At 39.2% G+C, this 24,724-nt stretch overlaps 1 protein-coding gene and 1 pseudogene across 1 annotated transcript in view; one reads left to right on the top strand and one right to left on the bottom strand.

Moving 5' to 3' along the window:
• Positions 1–24,724, bottom strand: part of Terb1 (telomere repeat binding bouquet formation protein 1) — an 87,888-nt gene that overhangs the window by 22,716 nt on the left and 40,448 nt on the right. The window contains exons 10-16 of the mRNA XM_045142864.1: positions 21,834–21,959; positions 20,181–20,338; positions 15,758–16,104; positions 10,853–10,917; positions 10,456–10,551; positions 3,176–3,325; positions 1,518–1,580 (exon numbers count right to left, since the gene is read on the bottom strand). Of these exons, the coding sequence (XP_044998799.1) occupies positions 1,518–1,580; positions 3,176–3,325; positions 10,456–10,551; positions 10,853–10,917; positions 15,758–16,104; positions 20,181–20,338; positions 21,834–21,959 (1,005 nt within the window). The remainder of the gene's footprint in view (positions 1–1,517; positions 1,581–3,175; positions 3,326–10,455; positions 10,552–10,852; positions 10,918–15,757; positions 16,105–20,180; positions 20,339–21,833; positions 21,960–24,724) is intronic.
• On the top strand, positions 7,424–8,203 carry LOC105944408 (annotated as a pseudogene).

The following is a 24,724-nucleotide window of genomic DNA, read 5'->3' as shown; positions in this document are numbered from 1 at the left end:
AGGCAGAGGTGGGAGGATCATTGAGAGTTCAAGGCCACCCTGAGACTACATAGTTAATTCCAGGTCAGCTTGGACCAGAGCGAGACCCTACCTCGAAAAACCAAAAAAACAAAACGCACATGGCTGTGTTCAGCTGTTTATGTGGGTCCTGGGCATCAAACTTGAGCAGTTTAACAGGTCTGCCTCCTCAGGTCCTCTTGCTTATTAAGGAAGTACTGTTAACCACTGAGCCATCTCTCCAGCCTTATATTGTTATTATTTTTTGAGACAAAGTCTTATTGTGTAGGTCTGGCTGGCATGAAACTCATTATGTAGACCAAATTGGCCTTAATCTTACAGCAATACTCATGTCTCTCTACCTCCCAAATTCTGGGATTACTTGAAGACATTAACCACTACCCCCAGTTCTTTATGAACACTTTTAACCTAGAAAAGACTCAGATATATAAAGTAATTTTTAAGTTTCTTTCAGTTTTATAAAAATTACCAAACAATTCAAAGTCCAAGGTGTTAACCATTACATGATAGAATAAAAAATTGCCAAATGAAAGTTATGTGAGGAAAATGCTTCTGGGTTATACTAAACCAAATATCTGTAATAAACAACAGTAGCTTTATTGATGTTACTAATTACTTAGACTAGTAATTTACTCAGCTGCCTATTCTTACCCTGCAGGTATTATCTTCATATGATTAGAAGAAATTATAGAGCTCTTAAAATCTGTTTTATTGGAATGGTGACAAATTTGAAATGTTAACCCAATGGTTAAATTACAATTTCTATAAGCTAACTTAAGAAATATTTTGGTTTTAAACAGGAAAATAATATTGGTACTATTTGCTTCTTCAATTTCTTAAAATTTATTTGAGAGAGAGAGAAAGAAAGCAAGCAAGCATGGGCAACCCAGGGCTTCCAGCCACTGCAAATGAACTCCAGATGCATGCACCACCTTGCGCATCTGGCTTATGTGGGTCCTGGGGAATCAAACCGAGGTCCTTTGCCTTTGCAGGTAACTGCCTTAACTACTAAGCCATCTCTTCAGCCCTGTTTCTTCAATTTTAAGTGTTTGAACCATGAACAAAAGCCTTCTGTAAAGTTTCTGTGAAGCACTTGTACAAAGAATAACTTTGCTCTTAGACTATAAATGTGGATACAACAAGGATTTCTAGATATTTTGCATTTGACTCTTATTTACCAAGTTACTATTAAAATAATTAAAAGAAATAACATGCACACAATACCTAACTAATAGGTGCTTAATAACTGTTAGTTTCCTACGGTTTCTTCCCCAGACAGATGGCAGCAAGTGAGCAAACACCATGAAGAAGGGAAGGGGATGCCTCTTTTATCAGGAAGTGTAATTTTGTTTTGTTTTGTTTTGTTTTCGGGTTTCACTCTAGCTCAGGTTGACAGGAAGTGTAATCTTCATCACAGTCCAAGTCTTTCATATCAAATAACTAATGATGAGGATGAGAACAATGAAATTTAAACTTATTTTAAAATTAAATATATTCACTTATTTCTCCAGGGGTAGTAGATTCAATCCTGAGTTGTCTTCTACGTGGGGTCAGCAAAATTTCTGAAAAATATGGAAAACATTTAGCATGATTTTTCATCTGAGTGACTGCATATAAATTCCATTACTGGGCTGGAGGAATGGCTTAGTGGTTAAGTTGCTTGCCTACAAAGCCACAGGACCCAGGTCAGATGCCCCAGGACCCATATAAGCCAGATGCACAAGGTGGCATGTGCATCTGGAGTTTGTTTGCAGCTGCTGGAGGCCCTGATGTTCCCATTCTCTCTCTCTTTTATTCTCTCTCTGCCTCTTTTTGTCTCTCAAATAAATGAATAAAGATAAAATATTTTAAAACAATCTTTAAGTTCCATTAGTATAACATTTTCTACTCCCTTCTAGAAATAAATTTTGTGTGCCACTTTGAGACAGGGTTTCATGTAGCTCAGGATGGCCTTGAACTTGGTATGTAGCCAAGGATGGCCCTGAACTCCTAATCCTCTTGGCTCCCCCTCGCTAGTACTAGGATAACAAGCATGTACCACCAATGCTTGGCTTAGGAAGAATTTTTAAGCCATCAGAGATTAAGTCTACTCTCTGAGTATATCTTAAATTATTAGCTGCTTAGAGAAAAATTTTCCTTTCAACATTAACCTCAAGTTAAGAAAATATTTTAGGCCAGGCATGGTGGCGCATGCCTTTAATCCCAGCACTCGGGAGGCAGAGGTGGGAGGATTGCCTTGAGTTCGAGGCCACCCTGAGACTCCATAATAAATTCCAGGTCAGCCTGGGCTAGAGTGAGACCCTACCTCGAAAAACCCAAAAAAAAAAAAAAAAAGAAAATATTTTATTCTCAAACAGGGGTGGTGGCACATGCCTTTAATGCCAGCACTCGGGAGGCAGAGGTAGGAAGATCACCATGAGTTCAAGGCCACCCTGAGACTACAGAGTTAATTCCAGGTCTCCAGGTCAGCCTGGACCAGAGTGAGACTCTACCTCAAAAAAAAAAAAAACATACATACATACATACATACATATATATATGTAATTCTCTTATTTATTTAATTCATTTATTTATTTATTTATTCTCTCTCTCTCTCTCTCTCTCTGTGTGTGTGTGTGTGTGTGTCTGTGTCTGTGTACTAGGACTTAATACTGCTGCACACACACACCAGACAGAAGTGCCACTTTTTGTGTGCCTGGCTTTGTATGGATACTGGGGTATCAGACCCAGGCCTTCAGGCTTTGTAAGCAAGCACCTTTAAACACTGAGTCATCTCCTCAGCCCTTAAATATTTTTTGTTTATATTTTTTCAAGGTAGTATCTCATTCTAGCACAGGCTGACCTGGAATTCACTATGTAGTCTCAGGGTGGCCTTAAACTCACTTTGATGTCCTACCTCTCTCTGCCTTCCAAGTGCTAGGATTAGGGGCACCATGCCCAGCCAAGTGAGTGAGACAGAAAGAGAGAGAGAGAGAAAGAGAGGGAGGGAGAGAGGTAGAGGGAGAGAGAAAGAGTGTGTATGTGTGTGTGTGTGTTTGAGGTAGGGTCTCACTCTAGCAGAGGTTGACCTGGAACCCTTAAGTTTTTAATATAATATTTTAGCTAGTTCAAAAGGTATAGTCATAGTTACAGTTTAAAAGCTGCTGAATTTACTTACTTTTGTTACAGAAAAATGATTTCCTTACTTCACTTTTATATTTGTCTTCAGCTTCCACAATGATTTTATGATGGTCACATCGGTGAGGACAAGAGTGCAACAGCTTGCTAATATTTCGGCTATTGAGGGATTTTCTTACTGCTATGCAACCTAAAAGAAAACAAATAAACCAAGTGTATAGATGTTGTAAAATTACATATCAATGACCCTATGAAAGTAAATATCCATAAGATGGTAACTGAACTAAAATTAGAAACTTAATTATAAGCATTATAAGAAACCACAAGTCACCAAAGAAGACAAATACATTACAAGGAAATAAGTGTTTGTGTAGAGGTGTGAGCAGATATGACAACATAGAAAAGGATCATCCAGGGCTGGAAAAATGGCTCAGCAGTTAAGGTACTTGCCTGCAAAGCCTAATGACTCAGATTCAAATCCCCAGTATCTACATAAAGCCAGATGCACATGTGTCTGGAGTTTGTTTGCAGTGGCTGGAGGTTCTGGTACACCCATACTATATCTCTATCTTTCTCTGTGTGCTCACAAAAAACAAAAGGAGGTATCTGGAGCTCATTTGTAGCAGCTACAGACCCTGGTCCATTCTCTCTCTCTTCTTGCAAATAGATAAAAATATTTTAGCCAGGCATGGTGGCATACACTTTTAATCCCAGCATTCAGGAGGCAGAGGTAGAAGGATCGCTGTGAGTTCAAGGCCAGCATGAGACTACACAGTGAATTCCAGGTCAGCCTAAACTACAGTGAGACCTTACCTTGAAAAAAAATATGTTAAAGGACTGAGGGTATAAAGTTAGTGGGCTTGTCTAGTATGAGGTTCAATTTCCAGTACTGCAAAGGAGAAAGAGGAGAAGAAAAGTGAAAAGTTGATGTAACTCGATTGGAAGAGCGCTTGCCTAGCAATATGAAGCCGAGTTCAATCCCCAGCAGTGCATAAACTGGGGACACATCTATAATCCCAGGACTCAGGAGGTGGAGGCAGATGCATAAAATGGCACATGTGTCTGAGGTTCGTGGGCAATGACAGGAGGCCCTGGTTCTCCATACTCAACTCACTGTGTCTGCTTCTTTCTGTCTCTCTCTCTCTCTCTCTCCCTCAAATAAATAACTAAATAATACTAAATATTTAGTAGCTTGGTCTGGTTCTAGGCTATTAAAGGAAGATACCTAAAAGAAGTAATCCTTATGCCCACTCATCTTTCACTGCTTGTTTGTTTGTTTTTTTTTTTTACACTTTAATGGAAATATTTTTATTATTTATTTGACAGAGAAAGAGGGAGGGGGAGAGAGAGAATATGAATGGGTGTGCCAGGGCCTCCAGCCACTGCAAATGAACTACAGACACATGTGCCCCCTTGTGCATCTGACTAACATGGGTCCTGGGGAATCGAACCTGGGTCCTTTGGCTTTGCAGGCAAATGCCTTAACCACTAAGACATCCCTCCAGCCCTTAGTGGAAATATTTAGACAAGAGTAATGGGAATTATATGATAAACCCCCATGTATCTATTATCCTTTTTTTTTTTTCAAGGTAGGGTCTCACTCTAGATCAGGCTGACCTGGAATTAACTCTCTATTCTCAGGGTGGCCTCAAACTCACAGCGATCCTCCTACCTCTGCCTCCCAAGTGCTAGGATTAAAGGCGTGCGCCACCATACCTGGCTCTATTATCCAATTTCAATAATTATCAAATCATGGATCATCAATTTCTTTTTTTGTTTTTTTGAGGCAGGCTCTCACTCTAGCTCAGGCTGTCCTGGAATCCACTATGTAGTCTCAGGGTGGCCTCAAACTTGCAGTGATTCTCCTACCTCTGCCTCCCGAGTGCTGGGATTAAAGGTGTGCAAGGCCATGCTTAGCTCTGGATAATGAAATTTTATTAACTTCTCACCGATTCTGTGCCCCTATTTTTCAAAACTAAGATGGAGATAGACTGAGGAAGACACTTGACATTGATCTCTAGCATCCACATGCACACAGGTGGAGCACACCCAGAACACCCATATATACATGTTCCCAAACATTCAAACATGCACACATACCACATGCAAAAAAAATAAACTGGGCTGGACCTAAGGACCCATGTTTGACTCTCCAGATCCCATTTAATAAGCCAGATGCACCAAAGGTGAGACAAGTGCAAGGTCTGGAGTGTGGTTGCAGTGGCTGAGGCCCTGACATGCCAATTCTCTCTCTGTCTTTCTCTCTAAATAAGAAAATTAAATGCTGGGCATGGTGGCAAATGCTTTTGATCCAAGCACTTGGGAGGCAGAGGTAGGAGAATCATCATGAGTTTGAGGCCAGTCTGAGACTACATAGTGAATTCCAGGTCCTCCTGGGCTAGAGCAAGACCTTATCTCAAAAAACCAAAGGGAGGGGGAGATCCTTTTGAAAAAGTGAAAGAAGAGTAGATAAACATGTGAAGGGAAGAATATTAATATTTTATTTTTTAATTTTTTTTCAAGCATAGAGAGAGTATGCGCATTGCCAGGGCTTCCTGCCACTGCAAATGAACTCCAGATGCATGTGCCACTTTTTACATCTGGCTTTATATAGGAAATTGAACCTGAGCCACTAGGCTTTAGAAGCAAGCACCTTTAACAACTGAGAAATCTCCCCAGTCTAATTTTTTTTTTGGTTTTGTTTTTTGTTTTTCAAGGTAGGGTATCACTCTAACGCAGGCTGACCTGGAATTTACTATGTAGTCTCAGGGTGGCCTCAAACTCATGGTGATCCTCCTACCTCTGCTTCCCGAGTGCTGGGGTGAAAGACATGCACCTCCATGCCCAGCTTTGTAATCTAACTTTTTTGTATTAGTTATGTATATAGTGTATATACAGCCATAATGGTACCCTCATTAGCTTTCTCCCTGTTGTCACCCCCCCCATCCAGTCTAAATTTTTAAGGTAAGGAAAAATAAGCACAATTCAAGTGAGACAAAGAAACTTACTATCCCAAATTGTATACCTAGATGTTCTACAATAAACTTGAATAGGTACTATATATATTATAAAAGTTATAAGGAAAGTACAACAATAATTATCATCTGTTGGATACCAGGTAGTTCATAATTTCCACACTGAAATATCTGGAAGTGGTGGTTCATACCTATAATTCCAGCTCTCGGAAAACTAATGTGGGAGAACTGCCATGAGTTCAAAGTCAGCCTAAGCTATATAGTGAGCTTCAGGATAGCTTGGACTCTAGTGTGAGACCCTGTCTCAAAATACAAAGAAAACTGGACTGGAGAGATGGCTTAACAGTTAAGATGCTTGCCTGCAAAATCAAAGGTTCCAGGTTCAATTCTCCAATACCCACGTAAGCCAGTGCACAAGGTGGTGCCTGTGCCTGGAGTTCGTTTGCAGTGACTGAAGAACCTGGCACACCCATATTCTCTCTCTCAAATAAATTTTTAAAAGATAAATAAAAAATAAAGAAAACTCAAAAGAAACCTTTGATCCTATCACAATTCTCATATTAATGTCATGTCTTTATTTTTTAAGTGCTGAAGTTTCAATATATTGCCTTAGTGGATCTAGAACTACTGGGTGGGCTCAAATGATCCCAAGTAGTTGGGATTCTACATATATTGATATATAGGAAGAGATCAAAGAGAAAGATTTTGCAATTATAAAATAATGAGGAAAGAAGAGATGGGATTCAGATTATTGCTATGTATCAGCTTTAGAGGAACAGAGACATATGGTTTCATCAAAACAGAAGTATAGGGCTGGAGATATTGCTTAGTGGTAAAGGAGCTTGCCTATGAGGCCTAAGGACCCATGTCCAACTTCCCAGGTCTCATGTAAGCCAGATGCACAGGTGACAAATGTGCGAGGTTGCGCACGAGCACAAGGTGTACATGCATTGGGAGTTTGGTTGCAGTGTCTGGAGGCCCTGGTGTGCCATTTCTCTCTCTCTCTCTTTCTTGTCCTCTCTTCCCTCCATAAAAAGCTAAAAAAAATAGAAGTATAGGGTTGTTTAGAGGAAAACATGGAGTAATCTCAATGTTTTATAAAGCAAAGTTTAAAAGCAAGCATGAAGAAGAGATATGAGGGTGTGAAGGAAAAGACAGGATGGAAGAAGTAGATGAGATCATTTCAGAAAAAGATAAATAGTGGGATATAGATCACCAGGAACATGAAAAAAATTACAAATATAAAAACTGGGATACTGAACTCAAGTTAGAAGAGGTGAGTCTGGTCTCAAAATGGAGATAAAACCACTGTCATGGGGGTGGGGGACAAGGGGCATGATCCAAAAGAACCCGAACAGTTGAAGATGCTGTTTATTGGTGGTCACAGTTTTGAAACTACAGATGACAGGTTGAGAGGATATTTGGAGAAATAGGGCACACACAAATTGTGTGGTCATGAGAGACTGCAACAAAGCATTCCAGAGGCTTTGGCTTTGTGACTTACTCATGTCTTGAAGAGGTAGATGCAACACTGTGTGTTTGGCCGCACAAGGTTGCTGGGTATGTAGTGGAACCAAAGAGGGCTGTTTCTAGAGAAGATTCTGTAAAGCCTGGTGCCCATTTAACAGTGAAGGAACTTTTTGTTGGTGGTATTAAAGAAAAACAGGAGAGTATAATCTGAGAGACAATTTTGAAAACCATGGCAAAATTGAAACCATAGAAGTGATGGAAGACAGGCAGAGTGGAAAAAGGAAGGATTTGCTTAGATAATTTTTAGGGATCATGATACAGTTGATAAAATAGTTGTTCAAAAATATCACACTATTGATGGAAATAATTGTGAAGCAAAAAAGGCCGTTTCTAAGCAAGAGATGCAGTCAGCTGGGTCACAGAGAGGTCGTGGAGGTGGATCTGGGTACTTTATGGGCCATGGTAGAAACTTTGGAGGTGGTGGAAGTAGAGGGAGTTACGGTGGAGGTGATGGTGGCAACTATGGTGGTGGTCCTGGTTATAGTAGTAGAAGAGGCTATGGTGGTGATGAACCAGGGTATGGAAACCAAGGTGGCAGATTTGGTGGTAGAGGAGGAGAATAAGATGGTTACAATGAAGGAAGACATTTTAGTACTGATAACTATGGTGGAGGTAGGAACAACAATGATGGACCACAGCAGTCAAATTATGGACACATGAAGGGGTTAGTTTTGGTAGAAGCAACTCTGGCAGTCCCTATGATGGTGGTTATGGATCTGGTGGTAGAAGTGGTGGATATAGCTGCATAAGGTTTTTAAAACAGCAGAAAAGAGCTACTGTTCTTATCAGGAGAGACAGCAAAGTGTTGTCAGGATAGCTGAAGGTTACTTTGAGACAGTTATCCCAAAAGCATTAGAGGAACTGTAAAAATCTGCCACAGAAGGAGTGATGATCTATAGTCAGACAAGTGACTGCAGCTTACACAGTAAACCCTTCTTGTTCTGTCACAGCCTCAGTTTGCAAAAAGTGTAGCTATTAATGGATGCAATGTAGTATCAAATACATGTACATTCCTGAGGTCTTTCATCTGTTGTAGCTTTTTCTTTTTCTTTTTCTTTCATTACATCAGGTATATTGCCCTGTAAATTGTGGTAGTGGTACTAGGACTAAAAAATTAAGGAAATTTTAACTTTTCAGTATTTGTGTAGTTCAGTTTTTCTATATTCTAGTATAGAACCTTTAACAAAATGTAGTATTGTAGGTGCTTCCTTATGAGTTAATGAGTAAAGAAGATTATTGTTAATTATTATTTTGTAAGATTTTTGCTAACGTTAACTATAAAGAAACACCTACTGACTTGCAATTTAAGAGGAATCTATTCTCCCTACTTCCAAACCATTATGAATTAGCAATAGCATGGGGAGAGAGTAGGCATCTGTATGTTTATAATGTGTTTTAGAATATTTAGGATTAGGTATTTAATAAATTAATATATTTGTAAACTTAATAGCATTAAGATTACCTTCAAATGAAAAAGCTCTCAAAATTTCTAATTGGTTCTTGTACAATTTCTTTCAAAATGTAATCATGATTTTAGTGTGTAGACTTACTAAGTCCTAGCTGTTATGAATCTCCATTCTACATTTATATTGGTTTCATTTAAAGCACTGCCATAGTGCCATAGCTTTTGGTTGTAAAGCCTGGGCTGCCCTCTCTAAATGCTGGGAAAGGGTAATGGGTGTCTTCCATTCCTACTTTTAACCTTGATAAAGGACCACTAAGTCTGCTGTTTATAAGCAAACCAGTAGATACCTGGTTTTGTTGGTAAGTCATCTTAAAACCCAAGGATTCACAAATCTTGAGTCACTTTTCTCGGTTTAGTTTTTTCCCAAGTTTTCAGAGCAAAGGAACAAAAATCACTCCTTGACCCAGGCATACATGGGTGGCACATGCCTTTATTCCCAGCACTCGGGATTGCTCTGAGTTTGAGGCCATCCTGAGACTTCATAGTGAATTTCAGGTCAGACTGGGATAAAGTGAGACCCCACCTCAAAGAAAGAAAAGAAAAAGAAAGACAGAGAGAGAGAGGAGGAAGGGAGAGAGGAAGGGAGGGTGAGACAGAGAAAGAAAGAAGAAAGAAAATAAAGGCTGAGTCATAAAGGTAGAACTACTATAAATTCTACTTAACTAATAGCATATAAAACTTATTATCAGGGCTGAAGAGCTGGATTAGCAGTTAAGGTGTTTGCCTACGAAGACTAAGGACCCAGGTTTGATTCCACAGGACACCCATAAAGCCAGATGCACAATGTGGCGCATGGGTCTGGAGTTAATTTATAGTAGCTGAAGGCCCTGGCATGCCTATTCTCTCTCTGTTTCTCTCTCTCAAACAAATAAATAATATTTTGAAAAAAACCCATCAAATTGTTGTGATTAAAAATAGTTACTAGGGGAACAGGTATGGTGGCACATGCCTTTAATCCCAGCACTTGGGAGGCAGAGGTAGGAGGATCACCATGAGTTCAAGGTTACCCTGAGCCTGGGCTATAGTGAGAACCCCCCACCTCAAAAAAACCACACATACATACATACATACATACATACATACATACATACATACATACATACATACGGGTTTTTTTAACCAGGGGCTGGGGAAATTGCTCAGCAGTTAAAGGTGCTTGCTTGCTTGCAAAGCCTGCTGGCCTGGATTCAGTTTCCCAGTATCCACATAAAGCCACATGCAGAAAGTAGTAAATGCACCTGAAATTCACTTGCAGCAACAAGTGCCCCTGGTACACCTATACACACATACACATACACACACTCTCTCTCTACTCACAAATAAATACATTATTTTAAAAAATATATTTACCTGAACACCTATTCAGCAACATTTTAGAACAGTCATCATTTGCTTGAAGACTACCAACTTCTTTATCTATTATGTCTAAACACAATGTAAATGGATCTAGAAAAAGATTGCAAGATGTAAGCTTTTTTTTTTTTTCTTGTTGTTGTTAACAAAAAGGTCCCAGCATTTATAAGATTAAATCTCCTAGTTTTCATACATTTTAGCTCAGGACCACATATCCAGTCATCCTAATGGATAAAGAGAGATTTCTGAACATGCATAAAGGTATAAGACATTTAAACCAGAGTTGAAGGCATGACTTATACGTTGGAGGGCAGATATACCAATTTAAATTTTAGCTGTAGTCCCATAAATGTCTGTTTCTTGAAAAACCCAAGGAGAAACATTACAAGCATACCTGCTCCTGGTAACTGCTGCTTTCTATTTTTTACAACCTGACTTGGATGTTTAAAAACATGGTCACTAAAAGAAAACAGACACCAAGTTACTAAAAGTAAAGACACTGTGTGTATACATTTATTTTAACCAGCGGTATGATTCTGGGTATTTATTAGGGGGAAAGCAGCTGGATTCAGGACATGCCAATAACTATTGTTATAGCCTAAATGTTGAATGTCCCCCCAAAAGTCTACATGTTAAAGGCTTGGTCCAAGGTTCACACTACTGAGTTATTCTGTAGACCTTGAGGAGACAGGGCCTTGCAGAAGGTCTTTATGCCAAAGGGTGTGTGTATCCAGGAGGAGGATTGTGGGACCCTAGCCTGTCCTTTTTCCTTTTTGTTTCCTGGCTCATATGACAAGTGGGTTTGCTCCTACAGGTGTGCCTCACATATGCTGCCCTTGACAAGACTCCAAAGCAATGGGTACCCTGCTCCCTGACCATTTCAGAGTACAATCTTCCAGAACCATGAGCCAAAATAAACATTTTCTCTAAGTTAATAGCCTCAGGTATCTTGTTACAGTGACAGCTACCAAATTTTGCCAAAATAGAGTCTGTAACAGTCATAGCCTTGTTTCTAGAATCAAACAAAACTCCAGAGGGCAATAGTATTGATATATGAAGAAAGCTAAAAGATAACAAAAAAGGTAATAGAGGGCTGACAGATCAATTGGCAGAACTGACATACTAGTTGAAGAAATGGGTGTAACCCCCTCACTTTGACCCCATAAAGAAGTAGACACCTAGCACTGTGATGGCTCCTAGTGACCTGCTCTCTGACCACCCAGTATGTAAGTCAAGGAACATCTGGCTATTCCAGAGGCTTCAGCTCAGTTCCATCCTTGCTATTGATACTGCCTATTCAACTGTCATCTGTCCAACTGGACTTGCTGTCTGTTCACCTGATTGTGAGCCTGTACTTTACTTTGCTTCTCTTGTAGTTCAGCTCTGCCTAGCAATCTGACTCTACCACCAGCAGCAGAAACATTTCAGCATCTGGGGCCACAGATTATCCTATCAATACAGAACCTTTTGCATTTCTATCAGTTTCCCAGCTCTGGCTCCTGTGCCTCTTTGAAACTCTTGGCTTTTTAAATCTTTTGAAGTCATTCTGTAACCTCAAAATATGTATATATATATACATAGAGAGATATATTTACATTGATATGTGATTTGAGAGGTAATGTTAGTAATAAGATTGGAATAAAAGAAGCCAGATATGGTGGCATACACCTTTAATCCCATCTGAGATAGGAGGATTGCTATGAGTTCAAGGTCAACCTGGGCTGTAGAGTGAATTCCAGGTTATCCTGGGTTAGCATGAGCCTCTATCTCGAAAAACCAAAAAAGAAAAAATAAAAGACTGTCGGCCTCAGCTAAGGCTGTCAACAAAAGAGGGAGGGCTGGAGAGATGGCTTAGCTGTTAAGATGCTTGCCAACAAAGTCAAAAGACCCCAGAGCCCAAGTAAAGCCAGAAGTACATGTGTCTGGAGTTTTGTTTGCAGTGCCTAGAGGCCTTGGTATACCATTCTCTCTCTATCTGCTTCTCTGTCTCTTTCAAATAAATAAAGGCTAGAGAGATGGTTTAGCAGTTAAGGCAATTTCTTGCAAAGCCTAAGGACCCATGTTTGACTCTCCAGGGTCCAACATATGCCAGAGGCACAAGGTGATGCAGTGCAAGGTCTCACATGTGCACAAGATGAGCACATGTCTGGAGTTCTATTACAGTGGCTGGAAGCCCTGGCATGTCAATTCTCTTCTCCCTGCCTCCCATAAAAAAAAAAGTCCAGTTTGTTGGGCTTGCCTCAAAAAATAATTTTTTATTGTTGTTTTTCAGGGTAGAGTCTCACTGTAGCTCAGGCTGACCTGGAATTCACTATGTAGTCTCAGGGTGGCTTTGAACTCATGGCTATCCTCCTACCTGGGCCTCCTGAGTGCTTGGATTAAAGGCATGCACTACCATGCCTGGCTAAAAAAATATATATATATTTTAAAATCTTTTAAAAATATTTTATTTTATTTGAGAGACAGGCAGAGAGAGAAAGAAAAAGAGAATGGGAGTGCCAGGGCCTCTAGCCACTGCAAACCAACTCCAGATGCACACGCCTCCTTGTGCATCTGGCTTACATGGGTACTGGGGAATTAAACCTGGGTCCTTTGGTTTTGCAGGCAAGCACCTTAAGCTATCTCTCCAGCCCTAAAAAAAAGACCTTAAAAAAAAAAAAAAAAGAATAATGTAGAATGGAATTTCAAAGGGGAAAGTGTCAGGGGGTAGGGAGGGAATTACCATGGGATATTTTTTTTTTTAAACATGGAAAATGTTAATAAAAATTTAAAAAAAATTTTTTTAAAAAAAAGAAGAAGAAAGGGAGTATCTGGCAATCACTGCACTATCACACCTTGTGAATTTATTATTATTCAATAAATCTGACATGTTTTCAATTCAAACATGTTTATCTGTTTCTGACACAGCATGCTCATGAAGGTTTATTAATTTTTTAAAAATAATTTTACTTAATTTGAGAGAAAGGGGAAGAAAGAGAGAGAGAGAATGGCCGGGCGTGGTGGTGCACGCCTTTAATCCCAGCACTTGGGAGGCAGAGGTAGGAGGATCACCGTGAGTTCGAGGCCACCCTGAGACTACATAGTGAATTCCAGGTCAGCCTGGGCTAGAGTGAGACCCTACCTCGGAAAAAAAAAAAAAATCCAAAAAGAGAGAGAGAGAGAACGGGCACACCAGGGTTTCTAGTCACTGCAAACCAACTCCAGATGCATGTTCCACCTTGTGCATCTGGTTAACACTGGTACTGGGACATGGGTCCTTAGGCTTTACAGGCAAGCACTTTAACTGCTAAGCCATCTCTCCAGCCTTTATTAATCCTTTTGACTTTCAAAGAAGCAACTCTACATTTGACTGATTCTGTATGTTGTTCTTTTAGGCTTTTTAAAATTTTATTTTTATTTGCGAGAGAGGGAGAAACAGGCAAATGAGAAGCGGGGAAAGGAGAGGGAGAGAATGGGCACCCCAGGGTCTTCAGCTGCTGCGAACAAACTCCAGACACATGTGCCACCTTTGTGCATCTGGCTTATGTGGATCCTAGGGAATCGAACCTGGTTCCTTTGGCTTTGCAGGCCAAGCCTTAACTACTAAGCTATCTCTCTAGCCCTTAGGCCTTTTTTGCCCTTATCTTTATGATTTCTTACCATCTACTAGACTTGGGATTTGTTTCCTGTTTTTCTAGAATCAAAATGAAATTTCTCTGATTTTTTTAAATTGACAACTTCCATAATTGTAAAGGATATCCCATTGTAATTCCCTCCCTCCCCCCACTTTCTCCTCCCCCTCTCAATCAGTCTCTCTTTTATTTTGATGTCATGATCTTTTCCTCCCATTATGATGGTCTTGTGTCTCTTAGGACTGTCTTAGCTGTGTCTGAGGATCTAGTAGATTGTACTATCTGGGAACTTTTAAATTTGTTTCTAGGAATTTTTTAATTTCCTCATTGACTTCTTCAATGATTCATTGTGCATTCGAGTTAAATACCAAAAAACACGAAACATCCCATCAATAAACATGGATGTGCAAGTGTCTCTGTAGCAGGATTATAGGGTCCTTTGGGTATATGTCCAGTAGTTGTATATCCAGGTTATATGGCAGTTCTGGGATTAAAGGTGTATGCCACAACATCCAAGACATTAGGTATTCTAAAAAATATTTTATTCATCTATTTGAGAGAAAGAGAATTAGTGAATGGGTGTAGCAGGGCCTCTAGCAACTGCTGACAAACTCCAGATGCATGCACCACCTTTGGCTTATGTGGATACTGGAGAGTCGAACCTGGGTCCTTAGGCTTCACAAGCAAGTGCCTTAATGGATAAGCCATCTCTCCAGCCAAGTAAGTATTTTTGTTTTGTTTTTAATTTTTTTGTTTATTTTTATTTATTTATTTGAGAGCGACAGACAGAGAGAAGGAGGGAGGGAGGGAAGAAGGGGGAGAGAGAGAGAGAGAGAGAGAGAGAGAGAGAGAGAGAGAGAGAGAAAGAAAGACAATGGGCACACCAGGGCCTCCATCCACTGCAAAGGAACTACAGACGTGTGTGCATCTGGCTAATGTGGGTCCTGGGGAATTGAGCCTTGAACCAGGATCCTTAGGCTTCACAGGCAAGTGCTTAACTGCTAAGCCATCTCTCCAGCCCTGTTTTGTTTTTTTTTTCAAGGTAGGGTTTCACTCTTGCCAGGCTGACCTGCAATTTACTATGTAGTCTCAGTGTGGCCTTGAATTCACAGTAATCCTCCTACCTCTGCCTCCCAAGTGCTAGGATTAAAGACATGCACCACCATTCCTGGCACATAAGCATTTTTTAAAAATAAATTTTTATTTATTTAACTTATTCATTTGAGAGAAAGAAGAGGCAGGTACACAGACAGAGTAAGAGAGAATATGGGTGTGCCATGGCCTCTAGCCACTAAAAATGAACTCCAGATGCATGTGCCACCTTGTACATCTGGAATAAATATAAATAAAAATAATTTAAAACAAAAATTAGGCTAATAAAAAAATGGTCTTCATGGTGATTAATGGTTGCTTGTGGAGAAGGAATCATGTTCTTCAGTGGTGTAGTCTATTCTCAGGTAAATAACCCCATACCCATGCAAAACCAAAACTCCTAAGGATGACTTGCAAGGCCTTCAATGAACTAGCATCCATACCTCATCAAAACTTACTTATCAACATTTCCTAGTTTAGACTCCTCCTGAGACCATGTTTTATCAATTCTGTATTCCCAGTACCTAAACAGTGGCACATAGTCGCATACATGAAATGCTTGCTAGTAAATAAATCTTATAATTATTAAAGCATACCTTGTTTGAGAAGAAAAATTTTTCTGGTTGAAAGTTACTTTTCCATGTAAGTTTTGATTATAGTTTGAACTGGCTTTATTTAAAGCCTTATTTTCCCCAACCTCTCTATAGCAAAATTTAACAAGATTTGAATTTTTTACTGGGGTCTCCATTTGGTTGCCATTTGCATAAGCTTTAGGCATGACTCCACAGAACCTAGAACTGCGAAGCAGTCTAGAATGGTTTTTATCCTTGTCTTCTGTTTTGGTGCTTTCGATACTTTTTTCACAAGGCTGTTTCAGTGTATTCTGAATATTTATTTTCATAAATGAAATGTCATTCTTATATTTTCCTCTTTGTATTTTTTCCTATAATGTAAAAATGACAAGTAAATAATTTCAATGGAATGCATTTCTTTATACTCTGTTTTACAATTTCTTTAAATGATACAGAAAAAGTTTATGATTGTCAAAAGAACATATATGATAAAAAGAAACAACTGGGTGTGATGGCACACGCCTATAATCCCAGCACTCTGGAGTCAGAGGTGGAAGAATTGCTGTGAGTCCGAGGCCAGTCTGGGACTGCAGAGTGACTACCTCAAAAAACCAAACCAAATCAAACAAAAACAAAAACACAGGAATTTCAAAACAAGCTACTTATTTTTTAAATGTACATTTATTTATTTGAGAGACAGAGAGAGAGGGAGAGATGAAGAGGCAGATAGAATGGACATGCTGGGGCCTCCAACCATGGCAAATGAACTGCAGATGAATATGTCCCCTTTGTGTATCTGGTTTACATGGGTACAGGGGAATTGAACATGAGTCATTAGGCTTTGTAGGCAAGTGCCTTAACCACTAAGCCCTCTCTCCAGCCCTTTTAAAAAAGTTTTTGTAAAATACATTATTTATTTGCACACCAGAGTTATTTCCACTGCAAGCAAACTCCAGGCAGATAAGTCACTTTATAAAAAATTATTTATTTGCTAGTGAAGAGGAAGAGAGAGAGAAAAAGCGAAAATGGACACACTTTTGTCACTGCAAATGAACTCCAGATGCGTGGGCCACTTTGTACATCTGGCTTTACATGGGTGCTAGGGAATTGATCCTGGGTAAGCAGACTTTGCAAGCAAGCACCTTTACTGCTGACCCATCTCCCAGCCCATGTAAGCCTATATATAAATATAGATATGTATGTAAATACATATATACACATATATATATATATGACTATATATGTGTATATTGAGGTAGGGTCTCACTCTAGTCTAAGATGACCTAGAATTCACTATGTAGTCTCTGGGTGGCCTCGAACTCACAATGATCTTCCTTCCTCCACCTCCTTGGTGCTGGGATTAAAGACATGTGCCACCAAACTTGCCTTAAAAAACATATTTTTATTTATCTGAGATAGAGACATAGATAGATGAGAGAGAGAATATGGGCGTTCCAGAGGGCCTCTAGCTGCTATAAACAAACTCCAGATGCTTGTGCCACTTTATATGGCTTTACATGGGTACTAGAGAACTGAACTTTGGTTGAGCAGGCTTTGCAAGCAAGTGCCTTTAACTGATAAGCATCTCTCCAGCCCACATATGCCACTTATTTCTTTTATTTTATTCATTTGCAAGCAGAGAGAAGACAGAGAATGGGCATGCCAGGGCTTCCAGCTGCTGCAAAAAACTTCAAATACATGTTCTACTTTGTGCATCTGGCTTTATATGGATACTGAGAACTGAACCTCTTCCTCCTCAGTGCTTGAATTAAAGGTGTGCACCAGCATATGATGTTGGCACTTGGGAGGCTGAGATAGGAAGAATTCCATGAGTTCAAGGCCAACCTGGGCTACAAAGTGAGTTCCATGTCAGCCTGGGCTAGAGTGGAACCTTATTTCAAACAAATGTATAGCAAGAGGTTTAAGCAGATGGCTCAGTGTTTAAAGGTGCTTGCTTACAAAGCCTGTGGGCCTGGTTTCAATTCCCCAGAACAAACACAGAGCCAGAGACACAAAGTGGTACATGTATCTGGAGTTCTTTTTTTTGCAGTGGCAAGAGATCTTGTTGTGCCCATTCTCTCTCTCTCCTCGCAAATATATAAATAAGTAAAAATATAAAAAAGTATAGTACATGCAATTATCTATAATATGTAATATACTATATTACTAGCTTATGTGCTTACTATACTACGCTTTTCAACATTACTTTAAGAGTACATACTTACTAAAAAGGAAACAAGTTTACCACATCTACAGACTATCAGTAGCAGCTGACCTATACAACTTAGGTTTGTGTAATTGTACTCTCATACCTGCACAATGATGAAAGTGTGTAACAATGCATTTCTCACACCATGTTCTTCTGTTTCAGGGATGCAATTGTGGGGGGAATTAGATTGGTTATTTTTAAATTTTTCTTGAACTTTTTATACAGATGTCAGATTTCTTGCTTTTGTCTTTTATGTCTCTTATCTTTTCAATAATCATTTCTCCTTTCTTTTTTGAGAAAAGCCCAACAGACTGTCTTTTTTTAAATGAGAAAGAGGGAGGGTGAGAGAGATGGCATGCCAGGGCCTCCAGCTACTGTAGTCAAACTCCGTATGTATGCAGACACATGCACCACCTTGTGCACATGTGCATCCTTGTCCACGTGTCACCTTGTGCGTCTGGCTTATGTGGGATCTTGGGAGTTGAACATGAGTCTTAAGCTTTGCAGGCAAGTACCTTACCTGCTAAGCCATCTATCCAGCACCATTTCTACTTTTTAAACAAAACATTTGCTATATTTCCAAAGATAATTCCTTAAGTATTACTATTAATTTTTTTCTTTTTGGTTTTTCGAGGTTTTCGATCTCACTCCAGTCTATGCTGACCTGAAATTCACTATGTAGTCTCGGGGGGGCCTTGAACTCATGGCAATCCTCCTACCTCAGCCTCCTGAATGCTGGGATTAATGGTATGCACCACATCCCTGGCAGTATTAAAATTTACACTATTTTTTAAATTAATTAATTAATTTTTACAGAAAAGAGGCATATATATATTAATATAAATATAAATGGGGGGGAGAACTGAAGGGAGGGAGAGAGGGAAACTGAAGGGAGGGAGGGGAAGGGGGGAGAGGGAGAGAATGGGTATGTCAGGGCCTCTAACCAATGCAAATGAACTCCAGACACATGCACCACTTTGTGCAGCTGGCTTATGTGGGTACTCGGGAAGTGAATGCCTTAACCACTAAGCTATCTCTCCAGTCCAAAATTTACACGAATTTTTTTTTCAAAGGTAGGGTTTCAGTCTAGCCCGGGCTGACCTGGAATTCACTATGTAGTCTCAGGGTGGCCTTGAATTCTCGGCGATCCTCCTACCTCTGCCTCCCAAGTGCTGGGATTAAAGGCATGTGCCACCACACTGGGCCTAATTATTTTTTTCTTAAAGGGCTGGAGAGATTGCTTAGTGGTTAAGGCACTTGCCTGCAAAGCCAAAGGACCTTGGATCAATTCCCCAGGACCCATGTAAGCCAGATGTACAAGGTGGTGCACACATCTGGAGTTTGTTTGTAGTGACTGGAAGCCCTGGTGTGCCCATGCTCACTTGCTCTCTCTCTAATAAAGAAATAAAAATTAAATTAAAAAAAAAAAAACACTTTTCCAGATGTGGTGGCGCATGCCTTTAGTCTTAGCACTTGGGAGGCAGAGATGGGAAGATCATTGTGAGCTTGAGGCCACCCTGAGACTACATAGTGAATTCCAAGTCGGCTTGGGCTAGAGTGAACCCTTACCTCAAAACAAAACAAAACAAAACAAAAGCATGTTAAAAAAAAAAAAAAACACATGGTACCTTCCATTCTCAATTTTTTGTTTTCCCAATCTTTACTTTTAAAAATATTTGAAGGGCTGGAGAGATTGCTCAATGGTTAAGGCATCTGCCTACAAAGCCTAAAGACCCAGGTTTGATTCCACAGTACCCACATAAAGCCAGGTGTACAAAGTGGCACATGTACCTGGAGACATTGGTGTGCCCATTCTCTCTGTCTATCTCAGTCTCTGCTTCCAAGTAAATAAATAAATAAATAAATATATTTTTAAAAATATTTAAGCCTGGCGTGGTGGTGCATACCTTTAATCCCAGCACTCAGAAGGCAGAGATAGGAGGATTGCTGTGAGTTCAAGGCCACCCTGAGACTACAGAGTGAATCCCAGGTCAGCCTGAGCTAGAGTGAGACCCTACATCAAAAAAAAAAAAATTAAGACTGAGCATGTTGGCACACATATTTGATTCCAACACTTGCAAAGCAGAGGTAGCAAGATTACTGTGAGTTCAAGGCCAGCCTACATCTATAGAGGGAGTTCCAGGTCAGCCTGGGCTAGAGTAAGACCCTACCTTGAAAAAAAATTTACATTTTATATATATATAAAATTTTCTATATCCTTTGAAACAAAAAACCAACCTCATTTCCTTCTCTTTCAAGTTGATCTATTGCATGAAAAACTTCCTTTGAATTCTTCTCATGCTCAAGATTCTTCTTTTTCACATTTGTGTCATTTAATTGTTTGCCTTCATCTTCATAGCAAGAATAATCTTGTCGACTTAGAGATACATTCTCACCTTAGTAATATGGGGAAAAAGAACTGTGAGTTTACCATTAATAGAAATGCTATAACCACCCTTTAAGAACAACCTCATGCTCCACCCCAACCCTTCTTTAAACTTTGCCCATTCATATTTTCTTAACTGGTATTCTAAATGTAAGAGGAAAGAGTACTTGGTAGAGGGCTAGGACTTAACCAGCAATAAATTAAGACTCTACTTTTCAGAGTTACAGGAAAGTGATACACAAAATGGATGCTGGTGATAAAGTAGTACGAACTGAACCCAGGTTCAGGCACATGATAAGCAGGTACTCTCCACTGAGTTACATTTCTAATACCAAAGTATTTTTTTTTTGTATTTATGTTTTTAAAGCAAATGATTCTTATTCATTTATCTGAAAGGTGGGGGGAAAGGGTACGCCAGGGCCTCTAGTCATTGCAAACGAACTCCAAATACATGTGCCACTTTGTGCATCTGGCTTACATGGGTCCTGAAAAATCGAACCTGGGTCCTTTGGTTTTACAGGCAAGTGCCTTAAGTGCTAAGCCATCCCTCCAGTCAAAAGTAATTATTTTTTAAAACGTGTTAATCAAGTGGCATCCATTTTTTAAATATTCTGTTCATAGTTTTTCTTCTAGAAAGACCATCCTATGGTTACTACCCTCTGTGTTCCAGCCACACTGGTCATCAATTCCTTAAATAGACCAGGTTCTCTACTAATCTAGGGCTTTGTGCCTTACTACTGCTCAGGACTGAACCACCCGCCCAGATTTTCTTCCTTTCACTTCATTAACTCTGGACATTCAGATCTCAGGTGAAGAATTATTTTCTCCCCCAACCTTTTCTTCTTTAAGTGCTTTAAATAAAGGTCAGATTCCTTTGTTACAGGCACCAAAATATCTGTAGTCCATCCATTCATAGCCTTTTTGTCAATTTATAATATCTAATCTCATTTTTGAGATTATTCAGTTACTATTTCTCTATTTATGCTAAACTTTCTAAGTACAGACTGTTTTCTTGTAACTGTATCATCAGTGCTGAACACAGTGCTTTTAGCACATAACAGAAACTCAAGTATTTAAATAAATGACTGAATATACATTATGATTTATCTTTAAGTCTTACATATCAACTTTGCCCAGAAGGCATGAAACTGCTACTCTCTAAATGGTCTCTCCCATATACACTTCTGTATGCTGAAAAACCCAAAATGTCATGTCCACATTCTATATACTACTTTTCAAATGTAAGAAGAAGCAACTTGACTCATTATAGCAGGTGTAAATTCCCCTTTATAAATTTTGGTTGTTTTTTTTTTGGGGGGGGGTGGTGGTTTCTAAGGTAGGGTCTCACTCTAGCTCAGGCTGACCTGGAATTCAATATGTAATCTCAGGGTGGCCTTGAACTCTCGGCAATCCTCCTACCTCTGCCTCCCGAGTGCTCGGATTAAAGGCATGCGCCACCACGCCCGGCTCTTGGTTGGTATTTTCTTAAAGTAACATAAACTTACTAAGTTTTTTGCAGTTGTTAAGCACATACATGGCCATTTTGTTTAATTCCTCATTCTTAGAGTCAGTTATGACTTGTATCATGAGTGGAAGTCCATTATTTTTAATAAGTTCATACTGATTTGCCTCTGAAAAACATATCAAAAATTAAAACAGAAAATTATTTTATCATAAACTATATGCATGAGATCATAATTCTTTTTTTTTTTAATTTGCAAACAGAAAGACAGGGACTTAGAGAGCCAGAGAGAAGGAGAGACACAGAAAGAGAATGGGAGCACCAAGACCTCTAGCCACTGCAAACAAACTCTAGATGTATGCTCCACATTGTGCAGCTGGCTTTAGGTGATAACTGGGGGATCAAACCCAGGTCATTAGGCTTTGAAGGCAAACACCTTACAGTTGAGCTACCTCTACAGCCCAAGATCATGGTTCTTCATTGTGATAATTATGAATGTAGTTCAAATTTAAAAATAGAGAAAATATAATTTGGGAAATAAACTGTTTACGCAAACTATGTCATAATTATTTCCAAAATGTAGCCATCGAGTATTGCAGTTCCTACAAGTAGATAAATTACCCTTACTTGGTTTTAAAAGATTGAGGATTGAAGAGAAGACTTTTTTTTTTAATTAAAAATTTTTATTAACATTTTCCATGATTATAAAATATATCCCATGGTAATTCCCTCCCTCCCCACCCCCACACTTTCCCATTTGAAATTCCATTCTCCATCATATTACCTCCCTATTACAATCATTGTAATTACATAGATACAATATCAACCTATTAAGTATCCTCCTCCCTTCCTTTCTCTACCCTTTATGTCTCCTTTTTAACTTACTGGCCTCTGCTACCAAGTATTTTCCTTCTCCCACAGAAGCCCAATCATCTGTAGCTAGGATCCACATATGAGAGAGAACATGTGGCGCATGGCTTTCTGGGCCTGGGTTACCTCACTTAGTATAATCCTTTCCAGATCCATCCATTTTTCTGCAAATTTCATAACTTCATTTTACTTTACCGCTGAGTAGAACTCCATTGTATAAATGTGCCACATCTTCATTATCCATTCATCAGTTGAGGGACATCTAGGCTGGTTCCATTTCCCAGCTATTATAAATTGAGCAGCAATAAACATGGTTGAGCACGTACTTCTAAGGAAATGAGATGAGTCCTTTGGATATATGCCTAGGAGTGCTATAGCTGGGTCATATGGTAGATCAATCTTTAGCTGTTTTAGGAACCTCCACACTGTTTTCCACAATGGCTGGACCAGATTGCATTCCCACCAGCAGTGTAGAAAGGTTCCTCTTTTTCCACATCCCCACCAACATTTATGATCATTTGTTTTCATGATGGTGGCCAATCTGACAGGAGTGAGATGGAATCTCAATGTAGTTTGAATCTGCATTTCCCTGATGACTAGTGACGTAGAACATTTTTTTAGATGCTTATATGCCATTCGTATTTCTTCCTTTGAGAATGCTCTATTTAGCTCCATAGCCCATTTTTTGATTGGCTTGTTTGATTCCTTATTATTTAACTTTTTGAGTTCTTTGTATACCCTAGATATTAAACCTCTATCAGATATATAGCTGGCGAAGATTTTTTCCCATTCTGTAGGTTGCCTCTTTGCTTTTTTCACTGTGTCCTTTGCAGTGCAAAATCTTTGTAATTTCATGAGGTCCCAGTGATTAATCTGTGGTTTTATTGCCTGAGCAATTGGGGTTGTATTCAGAAAGTCTTTGCCAAGACCAATATGTTGAAGGGTTTCCCCTACTTTTTCCGCTAGCAGTTTCAGAGTTTCAGGTCTGATGTTAAGGTCTTTAATCCATTTGGACTTAATTCTTGTGCATGGCGAGAGAGAAGAATCTATTTTCATCCTTCTGCAGATATATATCCAGTTTTCAAAACACCATTTGCTGAAGAGGCTGTCTCTTCTCCAATGAGTATTTTTGGCATTTCTATTGAATATCAGGTGGCTATAGCTACTTGGGCTTACATTTGGGTCCTCTATTCTGTTCCACTGATCTACATGTCTGTTTTTGTGCCAGTACCATGCTGTTTTTGTTACTATGGCTCTGTAGTATAGGGTAAAATCAGGTATGGTGATACCACCAGCCTTATTTTTGTTGCTCAGTATTATTTTAGATATTCGAGGTTTTTTTGTGATTCTAAATGAATTTTTGGATTGTTTTTCTATTTCCATGAAGAAAGCCTTTGGAATTTTGATAGGGATTGCATTAAATGTGTAGATTGCTTTAGGTAAGATTGCCATTTTCACAATATTGATTCTTCCAATCCAGGAACAAGGGATGTTTCTCCACTTTCTAGTGTCTTCTGTAATTTCTCGCATGAGTGTTTTAAAGTTCTCATTGTAGAGATTCTTTACTTCCTTGGTTAGATTTATTCCAAGGTACTTTATTTTTTTTGATGCAATTGTGAATGGGAGTGATTCTCTGATTTCATCCTCTGTGTGTTTGTTGTTAGCATATATGAAGGCTATTGATTTCTGTGTATTTATTTTGTATCCTGCTACATTGCTGTAGGTTTTGATCAGCTCTAACAGTTTGCTAGTAGAGTCTTTAGGGTCTTTTATGTATAGAATCATGTCATCTGCAAATAATGATAACTTGATCTCTTCCTTTCCAATTTGTATCCCTTTTATGTGTGTCTCTTGCCTTATTGCTATGGCTAAGACTTCCAAGACTATATTAAATAAAAATGGGGACAGTGGACACCCTTGTCTTGTTCTGATATTATTAGAAAAGCTTCCAGTTTTTCCCCATTTAGTAATATGTTGGCTGTAGGCTTGTCATAAATAGCCTTTATTATATTGAGATATGTTCCTTCTATTCCCAGTCTCTGTAGGACTTTTATCATGAAGGGA

This window comes from Jaculus jaculus, chromosome 1 (genome assembly GCF_020740685.1).
Source record: "Jaculus jaculus isolate mJacJac1 chromosome 1, mJacJac1.mat.Y.cur, whole genome shotgun sequence".
NCBI lineage: Eukaryota > Metazoa > Chordata > Mammalia > Rodentia > Dipodidae > Jaculus > Jaculus jaculus.
Note: the sequence above shows the minus strand (reverse complement) of the source record. Positions and strands in the feature narration are given on the sequence as shown.